Raw genomic sequence first — 11046 nt, forward strand, 5'->3', positions numbered from 1 at the left:
CGCCGACCCCGCTGCCGCCGCCGCCGACCCCGCTGCCGCCGCCGCCGCCGCCGCCGCCGCCGCCGCCGCCGCCGCCGCCGCGATCGGTGCGTCTAGCAGGAGGTGCCGGTGCTGGGGAGACACATCATTTGGCGGAGTGAAGCGGCTAATTGCGGAGCCCCATCCCTCATTTGCATAGGCAGCCGGAGTCCGCTGGAGCCCGGCCAATCCGAGCTCGCCCCCTCCATTAATCGCCATGCATTATTCACCAGCCTAATTACACAGCCCCATGCGCGATCCGCGCAGCCGCCGCCGCCGCCGCCGCCGCCGCCGCACCGCACTCCTCAGACTCGCACCAGCTAATTCCCTGCAATTTCCCCCCCTACACGACTTATTTGCGAACAATTTTCTCACACACGCACCCCCCCCCGTTGGCCGTTTTGCTGATGCCTCTGCAAAAAGCAGAACCAACTCGCAGTTAGCAGCATGTCTCGTCGAAAGCAAGCCAAGCCCCAGCATCTCAGATCGGACGAGGAGCTACAGCAGTCCGAGGTAGTTTCTGAACACGGTAAGGGGTTCTTCTCCCTCCGGGGTCCCAGAAGGGGAGGGGGCAAAGAGAAGGAGGAGGGCGTGGGTGGGCATGCCCGGGAGGTTTAGTGCCAAGTTATTATTGGGTGAGTCTGGGCAGGTTTGAGGGGGCCACCGTTTTGGAGGGGATTGTTTCGCTTTCCTTCATCTGTTGTGGGAAGTAAATTATTTGCTCCATCTGAAAGGGGGAAAAAATTGAAGGCAGGGTCGGGTGTCGTTTGTGGAAGGGAGAAAAAAGTTAACTCATCCCTGAAAACAAGCGCTAAGTTTCCGTCCCAAACCCGAGAAGCCCAAATCGATCTTTTTCTAGTTTCCCCAACTGCTCCGAAGACACCTTTCCCGGCGGAGTCTGCTCCGAGAGTGCGTTTGGCTGGAGGAGTTTCTGGAAAGACGCGGGGTGGGGGGCGCAGTTATCAGACTGTAGAGTTAGAGAGCGAGTGTGCAGAAGCAGAGGGAGCTGGCACCCGGGACAGCTCACGCTCCGCCAGCCAATTCCCTTTCTTCTAGTTTCATTTCCCAGTGCCCCGATTGCCCCTAGGGCACGAGAGTTTGGGAAAGAGAGAGGGAGAGGAGGGGCTTTAAATTGTGGCCGGGGGTGTTTGCGGTTCTTAGGCAGAAAGTTAATGAACTGCTGGGAACTCTGTTATCTTCCTTCTCTTTATTTTCTCCTCTCCTCTCTTCTTCCCCCCCCCCCCCTCTCTGTGTCTGTGCGTGTGCGTGTGTGTGTGTGTGGATAGTATGTGTGTCGCCTCTGTTTCAGCTTGTGCACTGAAGCAGCAGTGACCGCCGCCGCCTCTCGGCCAGGGACGCCGAGGGCAAGGAGGATTGGACTGGGGAAATAGGGAGGGAGGGGAGTGGTGCAAAGAGGGAGTGAGTGGGGGGACAGATTCCGGAAACAGCTCCTTTTCAACACTCTCTTCCATGCACACTCGCCACAAACACTCTTGTCCTCACACACATACACGCGCGCGCGCGCACACGAACACACACACACACACACACACACACACACACACACACACACACCCCACTGGCAACTCCAGGGGTGACTCTGGCTGCAGTGACTGTAACTTCTCTTGGGGAACGCTTTCTCCCCGAGGATCCCTGCTTCTTGCTATTAAAGCATTGGGTGTGGAAGGACATTGAGGATTGCCCCCCAGCCACCCACCCACCAGATTTCTTCTCCGCCCCCTTCTTAAGACCTCTTGCCCTTCCCCTACACTCACTGGCAGGCTTAGCTGGTGGCCGACAGGCTCTCTCCTAAGTGTGAAACCTTTTTTCGGGAGAAATTTATTTCTTTTTTCCCCTGGCCTCTAAATGTGTGGATCAGGAGGATGAAGGGATTCCTGTCCTGGACAGGGAAAGGGGTTCGCAGAGAAAAGGAGGCGTTAGCGGTGGAGAAGGCATCAAGGGTGGAATAGGGAACTCCAATGCGGTTTGACTGATTTGGGGCAGTGGAGTTTTTCCGAGGTGAAGGAGCAGGGAAAAGACTGCCCCTAAGGACTCTTAAGCGACATTCACTGCCATCTTTGTTCGCTTTCTAGTTTCAAGTCCTGCATCTGGCTTTTCCTATATTATTAGTTTTGCGATTGTTTTGTATCCTGGCTGCATTTGTGACCACTATCACTACCGCTTTTACTTACCTCCGGCCTTCTCTTGTTTTGCTCAAAACTCTTCCTTCGAAATGTTGAATGAGCTTTTCTATAATTGGCCAAAAGGCCAAGAAACAATTTGTTTTTCGGGTAAAGATTTCGTTGGCAATTACCAGACGCATTTTCCCTTTATGAAATGACAAAAGTTTTCCGAGTTTATCCTTTAATTTATACTAAAACTGTACAAGTGTGCTTTGCAATTAACTTGGGGGTGAAGATGTGCGACTTTCTGGGCAGTGTGGTAGATAAAAGGCTTTCTTTCCTTTGAGTGTTTTGTTGATTTTTTTCTTCCTGCCCTTTCTTTTCATTCTCTCTCTCTGTAACCAGAAATGAGACATTTGTATTTAAAGAGCCCTTCCAGTTACCAAAAGCATTTATTTTGCCCTAAGAAGCCCATTCGTTCTGTTTTCAAACTGAAAAAAGGGGAAGGGGGGGAGAATATGTTGGAAGTGTGTTGTTGGTTGTACCTGGTGGGAGAGAACTACTTGAAAGTTGAATGCTGACATGGATTTTGACTTATTGAAGCTGAACTTTATAACCTTGATGTTTAGGGCAATCCGAAGCTACTTTATCAGGTTAAAACATCTGTGGGATTGGCAAAATTGCAAACCCACCGCCACAGGGTTACCACAGCCAGGGTGCTTGGAAAGGAAGGATAAGTGGGGGACTGTTGCTACTGTCCAGAATCCCTTTAGATTGTAGGCGCATTACTGTATGGGGGGGGGGGGTGCACTCTCTTTTAGCATAGCTAAGAAATAGATTGTTTTAATTGTGCTTATTTTTGAAGAATAAGATTGACAGTCAAAGCAGATTAGAAATAGTTGCTCCTTTTAGATAGAAATTAGATAATTTTAAAAAATAGATAATTTGGGGAGGTCAGGGAGAGGAGGTTTTTAGAGGGTTTTTTTAACAGAGTATTTTAAAGTTTGAAGCACCATAATAGTTCATTATCCAGGAAGAGAGAGAAATCTTTTAAATTCTCAATAATATTACCATTATTCTGGCACTCCTGCAGAATTCATGAATTATAGAAAATTGTTAAACTAGTTTGTGTGTGGGGGGTGGTTGTGGTGGTGGAGTCTTATCTATGTAGCCAAGTCACCCAAGATTAAAACAGGAGATATGCTTTAAAAAAGAAAAAGAAAAGAAAGAAAAAGAAAAGAAAAGAAAAAAAAGAAACGCTTGCATATGGTGGGTAGATTAAGGACAAAGAATCTTTTTGTCATGGAAATGTTTTTTTTTTGTTTACTTCATCACATAGAATTTCTCACACTTGGTTTGTTTTGTATTGCCCTCAATGACTACATGATCAAATGAATGGATTTATTTCTGCCGAATGAGAAAGACAGTCTTTCCTTCAAAAGAACTACATTGCATCCCAGTGAGGAATTTTAAAGCGTTATTATTGTGGTTCCTGAATAGCTTAAAATCGGCTTTCACAGCAACCCCAAAATGCAACAATGTAAATACTTCTCAGCTTTGGAAGGTTGTTATCAAAATGTGCTGTCTTCTTTTATTAAAGCATATTTCAATTAATAAAGTAAAACCCCTTGTAGTGAACAATTAATAGGCTGGGACTGACCTATTCCTTTTTAAATTTTATTTCAGAAATATAAGGACGGTAAACTTAATAGTGTAAACATACTGAGAGATATGTAGCACACATTAGAAGACCTAAAATGGAGTAAATCATTTACAAGTTTTGTAATAATTACCTTACTGCTATTACTTTACCAAATGAAAAGTTGAAAATATTTATTTTCAAAATAATTTTAGAAATCAAACTTCTCTTGTCAGGGCTTCAAGGACCTATGTGTTTTACTGGGTATTGTTTTGTTTTGTTTTTTTACAACCATTCACAGTTATAATCAAGATGTTGCCACAGTCCCTGGATCATATTTTGCAACAGGCCAAAAATAGTCTTTCTAGAGGCAGAGCAGAATAAGCAAGTACTTCATTTCAAGACTTGTTTTAAAGGCAGCCTAGGCCAACCATTAAAACAATTCCTTCTGATAGCTAGTTATTCATGAAACATGAGTGTCTATTCTCTATTAACCTAAGGAATTTTTAAAATTACATATATAGTCCATATTGATTGCTGTTACCCCCATTTTATTAAACAAAGTACTTTTAAAAAAAGAGATAGGTACCTTTAAAAAGTAAAATTATCAAATACAACACCCCCCCCTTCTTAATTTTGGGTAAATACAATGGAAGGTAAAGACCACAATATATGAAGTTACAAATTAGGCAGTCCACCTTAAGATGTGAGATTGAAGATGGAATGTTACAATTAACTAAATTCTTTTAAGAGACTTTGGGATGTGCACATTAAAATGATAGAGCAATTTTTATAATTGAACATTAGGAAATATGATGATAGTGGGGAAGGTCTTGATGTACAAATAGCATTGAAATTTTTCTGATAACTTTTGGGGTAACATATACAATCATACTAAAAACTGACAGTATAAAAATAAATATAAAAAATAAATTCTGTTATATTCTTTATAAAGTTTTACTTTATGAGATCAGAAAAATATCATTATATAAGCAGGAATAATCACCTCCATTGCAATAATATTTTTCAATGATCACTGCTCTGGAATGATAAAAATAATTCTGGTAAATTTCATACTTGTAAAGTCTAACAGTTATTCCTTTCTAACTATTTGTGACAATTTACTTCAGCATTATTCCTTATATATTCATTAAGGAGACTCTTTCAAAAAATAACTTCATAAATGACTTTTTTTTTCTTGCACTGAGAAACAGCAAATAGAAGATAGGTTTCAGGTCCATTAAACTCATGCCATCAAGTGAAGAAATTTTTTTACCTGGTGAGAATTTTTATCTCAAAAAAATTAAATGTTTTGATGCCAATAAACTTCTACCAAGCACTTTTAAAGGGCACTTGTCAAGATATCCTATATGTGGATAATTAGAGTATTTCATCTTACTAAAACAAGTTATAAAATTTCTGCTGTAATTTGAAGGAGAAAAATACAAATATGTGAAGGGAAAGTATTTTACAACTTGAGATGATTTTTGATTCACCTTTTCAAAAAATACTGGCAGTAATTACTCTAAAGTTTTAGCCTGCAAAGGTATGAAAATATAAAATTAATTCAAAAATCCTTTTAGTGGTGAAAAATGAATGATTTGAAATTTTAACAATTTTGTTTACTGGACTTTTTAAATTAAGAAAAATAAGACCCCATTTCTTTTATCTTTCAACATGCATGTTTTGCCTAAACTGTTTCTCATACATACATGCTCTGACACACATTCCACATACATTTGCAATTCAGTATACCAAAAGGAAACAATAGATATAACTTACTACTATAAAAGGATAATCGTTTCCTCAGAAACATAAAAAGTAAAAGTAACCGGTAAATAGAAAAAGATTAATTTATAAATATTTTTAATGAAACACACCAAGGTTGCTTTTATGATTTTTAAGATAGATCATTTTAATGTTCAACAGAAGAAAGACCAATTAGTTATCACTGAGAAAGAAAAGCTATTTTATAAAGTTAAGACAATCTCTAGGTACCATTTATCTTAAAACTTTGCATAAAATAAATGTGTATTAGATAATTTTTGTGACATTCAGAGTCAGGGAAAAAAAAACCACTATGAGTTAACAGCAGGAATTACTTAGCAAGTAGATTGTTTGTTGTACACAAGATGATGGAAAAAGCAGGCAAAAGTGGGTCAGATTTCATCTTGGGCTGCTAATCTCTTAGAAGTCTTACCATTCATTTCAAGGTGGCTATAAGGACATTTTCTCTTCCTTGGGAATTCAGCAAAGGCATGGATAGCTATGATTTCTTTTTAGTGATCATCTTTGCAAGTTTGACTTTCTTAAATGTAAGTGCTGGTATATGTTTTCATTTCAGCGAATATTCTTTACTCCCGTATTTGTATTGTTTGTGACAACCTTAATAAGGGCCAGCCAGGAATGTTTTATGGTAATGCAAAAAGATTTAAAATATTCCAAAGATGCAATTTTAAAAATAATACTTATCATACCTAGATATTTTCATTTCATGTTGTTTTCCATCTACCTGGTCTGGCAACCATTTCTACAACAGGACAGGCATATTTGTAGGCTATCCAGTCAGGATATGGGTCACTTCTGCTGATGGTGGAGCAGATCTGAAATTATATTAAATTAACTTGTGACACATTTATTAAATCATAAATGTTTGCAGAATATAATAGTTTACCTACTATTAATGTTAATGTTTTTTTTTTAAAACTAACTAGTTTTTTCTCCAGTATCAGTTTCAATGTAAATTTCAGCTGGTTCCTTGTAAATGCACTTACCTGCTACATATTTTCTGATAAAAGAAGAAAAATGGAAAAGTAAACAAATTATATAAAATCATCTTCTAAATTACAAAAAAATGCAAAAGACTCCATATCTGCATTATTAAAATCACTTATAATGAACCACATAGTGTGAAAAGCCAGTCAGAAAAGAACAAGAGTATGGATAATAGTTATATTTATCTTAACGTTGGGGTTTTTTTCTAATAAATTAAAGGTTAGCAACCTGTTTAAAAAATACCCAGACGAATAAGAATTGACAAAAACAATAAGGTATTTGAATGTTCAGCATCCTATGCCTGCCTTCTTCCTGCAAAGTCAGAGCAGGTTAGGCTAATACTTAAGACCCCCACTCCTTTTGCATTTTCTGTACATTAGTATCTAGTGTCCTTAGACAGTCTTTCTGTTTGGTGTCAATGAAAAGGTGGGATTGCATTGAATGCCTGCTAGCTTCCGATGGACTCTCCCTGAGGGTGGGTAGTTAGAAGTGCTTTGACAAGCCTTGCTGATTTAACCTTTGCCTGCTTTGCCCTGCCAGGGGTGGCCACTAGATGTCAAGCTCATAATACAATTAGTACATCTGTGCAGTTGACCTTGGCAGCACGGCTTACCACTGTTCTGTTAAGTGTTAACACTGAATTTGAGTGTTAACTAGAGATCCCTGTGAGTTTGCTACAGGCTGCACAGCTTATCAAATGCCCATCTAGTTCAGCACAAGTGTTTACAGTTCTTAAAGAAGGAAAAAAGGTTTTCTTTTGTGTAGCCCCTACATCTTGAACTGTTTAATTAACCCTGCAGGTGCCATAGCATTTTCTCTTAATTCCTCTGTATTATTATTCACTATTTCGAGAGTGACCTCTTAATAGCACCATTTGATAATTCTATTGCATGATTTGTATATAAGGCTGAGAGTCATTTGGTTCAGTGACAAGTGGTAACAAATATTTTTTTTTCATCTTATAGGATGTTTTGGAGTTGTGGAGTGTTGTTTTTGTTTTCATTTTTAACTACTTGCATTTTTCACATGTAAATCACATGCACTTAAACACAACTTTTCAGGAAAAGTAGCAATAAAGGATAGAAGTGATTTTGCTCACCTACAAAATACTATGAGTATTATAGTTATTTTCATTTACCACGTTCCCCCCCCTTTTATCATTATATTCCTTCAGACCATGCTGGGTTTTCATGAGTTTGAAGTGTTATTGTTTTATTGCTGTTGGTTTTACTGTTTCGTTGTTATTGTGGGGAGGTAGATGGCTATTTGTTTTTATATGTAGGGAACTTTGAAATGGCCAGGTTTTCAAAAACCAGTACCTGGGTTATTGGAAACTTTCTCAGGCAGGCATGCTCTGAAAGAACAGATTTCAATTCATTTGTTAAATTTATAGGACTCTGTATACTGTAGATTAAAACTAGTGACATGTAAAGCCACAAGCACTCAGCACAGTCTTTAAGGGTGGTTCCCTGAAATCTGACTTAAAATTTTAATCTCGCCTTAACATTTTTAGATTCATATATATATTTAAATAAGCACAAAGAGTGATATATGTGGATACATTAGAATTATGGTTACATCTATATGAAAGGCCTATTGTGTAAACCTGAAATAACACAAGCATCCTATTATTTGACACAACATCGTGTTCAGATAGTTAAAACAAATTGTGAGTGTTGTAACTATCCCACATCTGCATAAGTACATAAAGGAGCCAGTGTTTTCCTGAACTAGCGCTTTGCTGCACAGATTAAAAAAACTGCAAACGTTTTCAACAGAAGACAGTTGGTGACTGTGCCACAGGTGGTTGTTACTTAACAAATTCGAGATTTGGGCCACTGAATAGATCAAACTAAGTGTGCCAGGTCAGTACTAGTTTTTACATAGCAAGAGTGCCCTCCACTGTTCAGCTCCATATTAACAGCTTTTGTGGTCTGAAAAAAGGACAGAAAAATTTTCTATTGAGTCTGGAATTTCTTCTACATTGTTAAACACAGTAGGGGTCTCTATTTGTCTCCTCCTGTTTCACAGCTTGGGCTCAGTATGTGATAATTCATCTTTCTTTATGGGATTCAAAGCTATCATAAAGAGTTAAAAAGAATTAATTTGCAAGAAAATAAGTGTCTCCTAACAATTTAAGAAAACTTGAAAAATGCAGTGTAGATTTTTAAGAGGTGGTAAAGCTGAAGTAAAAAGTATGCTCCCCTTCTCGAAAGAACCACAAGTCATTGTAAAGTTTCCAGACAGAACAGAAAAGTGAACATTTTCCAACAGTAGACAGGTTTTGCTTGATCCTATATGAATTTTAATAAACCCAAATTGTGCATGTATGGTGAGGAGAAAGTGTCGTGGAATAAACGATGGCTTGCCCAGGCTGACAGACAGAATTATAAACCATCTGTCCAAGTCTTTATTTCACTAGTCTTTAGCAATTGGGTAGCTTATTTATAACCACCACCACCACCACCATCTCAGTGAAGTATAAAAGGAATTTTGAATTATTGTTTAAAATGACTTTGTATGTATATGAAAATGAGCTAATTCTACCTTTGAGGCTGTTATTGGTATTAGTTGGTATGAAATGTAAAATGTCAGCATTTTCTTATGTAAATACACTGAAGATTAGACATTACTTTCCTTAAAGAAAATATTTTTCTCTTCAGCAATTTCACATTAAGAAGTATGCTCCAGATTTTTAATGACAGGTATTTTAACTTTTATTAATGTTTTTTTGTGCTTCATAGCACAATAGCAAGTTAAACAAAACATTTTGAAAATGCTTTTCTCTCTATTTCACACTAGGTTTTATTAAGAAGCCTTAAAGGAGATTTTACCAATTTTAAGCCATAGTTATCTTCTGACTCTTTGTTTATTCTTTACAGAATGCTAAAATGTTTTTAGATAGCATTCAAACCAAATGACACATCAAAGTATATTTTGCTTCTACATCTACCTTTTTAAAACTTTTCTAAAATACACAGTAAAAACAAAAACAAGACCAAAAAAAATCCTCTGATCCTAGCCTCAAAAACATTTTCCTATGTATAGACTCTTATCTAATCTAACTGGAAAGATGCCTTACTCACAAGCCATTTTCATGCAAAACTGGAAGTGGCTTAATAAAGAACAGATCAGGAATTAATCAAAGCTGAGACAATAGTGAAACAGTTTTTTGGCTCCTTTCACATTGAGGAGTTGATCCTAAGAAAAGGAACATTTTGTTAAACATTCAGTATACATTTTCTGAGTTATCCTGAGAAGAGAAAAAAATTTAAAATTTAAATCTATTCCAGAGCAGTATTATCTTTGAAACTGTTAGAATTCCTCTGAAAGGTTTGAACAGATATTTTTCCTTTTCAAGAAAACTAAGGCTAACAGATCTTGTTGCAGAAATACAGTTTGAACAGTGATAGAGAGTGTGCAACCCTTAAGTACACAGAGCAAAAAAACTGGCATAGCTGTGAACTAACTTTATAAATTTCTTCACTTTAATTGAAAGAACCTCTATACCTTTTCAGCATCTATTTTTCTTATTTCTTTTCCTATATGCAAGAAAAGAGATTTCAAATTCCACTCAACATGAGTATGTATGATTTGAAGTCCAAATGTTTGATCAGTAGTTTTCTCTTAGCAAAGTAGTTTTTTCCCTCATCAGCACCTTATTACCTCCCATACATTCACACATAAGCAGGAGAACAAAGTATCCAGATGATGTTATAATCTCTTTAAAAATAACTCTTCCTAGATATATTTAAAGGAGTAAAAAAGAAAAGAATCTAATAAATATATCTCAATCCATATATTAGATGCATTTTCTCCCCACTTTTTTCACTGTTAAATCCCCTTGGCTATTTATAGGTTCAAATCTCTTAACTGTTGAGTTGCCAGTATAGGAAAAATAAATTACTTTGATATTTAATTATGATGTCTATGGTGCTTGATGCTTAATTTCTCCCTCTTACAAAAAATTATACATATATATAAATATAAAGTACTAAAAATGGGCATGACATGTTATTTCATTTCAAAAACTGTCTCCTGTTGGATTAAAATGACAATGCTAAAGTTCTGCTATTCAATAGATGTGTTAACATTGTTTTAGAACTTACAGAATAAAACAAAATGAAAATTAATGAAATGGACAAGAAATGTTGAGGTGCAGATTTGTGAAGATGATATTTTCTTGGATTAAAACTATGATAGAATTCAAGAATTTTAAGTCTATATGCTGGATGGTAAGTTTCATTTAGACTTTCCAGTATCTATTTTCTAATATTCCAAAATTATTCCAGAGCTCAGTGTTATTTAAAAATCATAAATGAGAATTCACCTTAGAAACAGATTACACAATTTATTGCCTCTTTCTCACTCATTTTTTTAAGGTATATCAGGAGTCATCATTCTTTTGGTGTTTGTTTTTTTTCCATTTCAAGGAGAATGTGGTAATGAAGTTTTAGAAATCATATTGCTGCTTACAAAAAAAAAAACTCT

General features: G+C 37.2%; 1 protein-coding gene across 2 annotated transcripts in view; it reads left to right on the forward strand.

Moving 5' to 3' along the window:
- Positions 1 to 340: 340 nt before the first annotated feature.
- Positions 341 to 11046, forward strand: part of SALL3 (spalt like transcription factor 3) — a 22548-nt gene continuing 11842 nt past the window's right edge. For both annotated transcript variants that reach the window (XM_074204092.1, XM_074204093.1), the window contains exon 1: positions 341 to 547. In XM_074204092.1, coding sequence (XP_074060193.1) covers positions 466 to 547 — 82 coding nt within the window. In that variant the 5' untranslated portion in view covers positions 341 to 465. The remainder of the gene's footprint in view (positions 548 to 11046) is intronic.

The sequence above is a fragment of the Macrotis lagotis genome, chromosome X (genome assembly GCF_037893015.1).
Source record: "Macrotis lagotis isolate mMagLag1 chromosome X, bilby.v1.9.chrom.fasta, whole genome shotgun sequence".
Classification (NCBI taxonomy): Eukaryota; Metazoa; Chordata; class Mammalia; order Peramelemorphia; family Peramelidae; genus Macrotis; species Macrotis lagotis.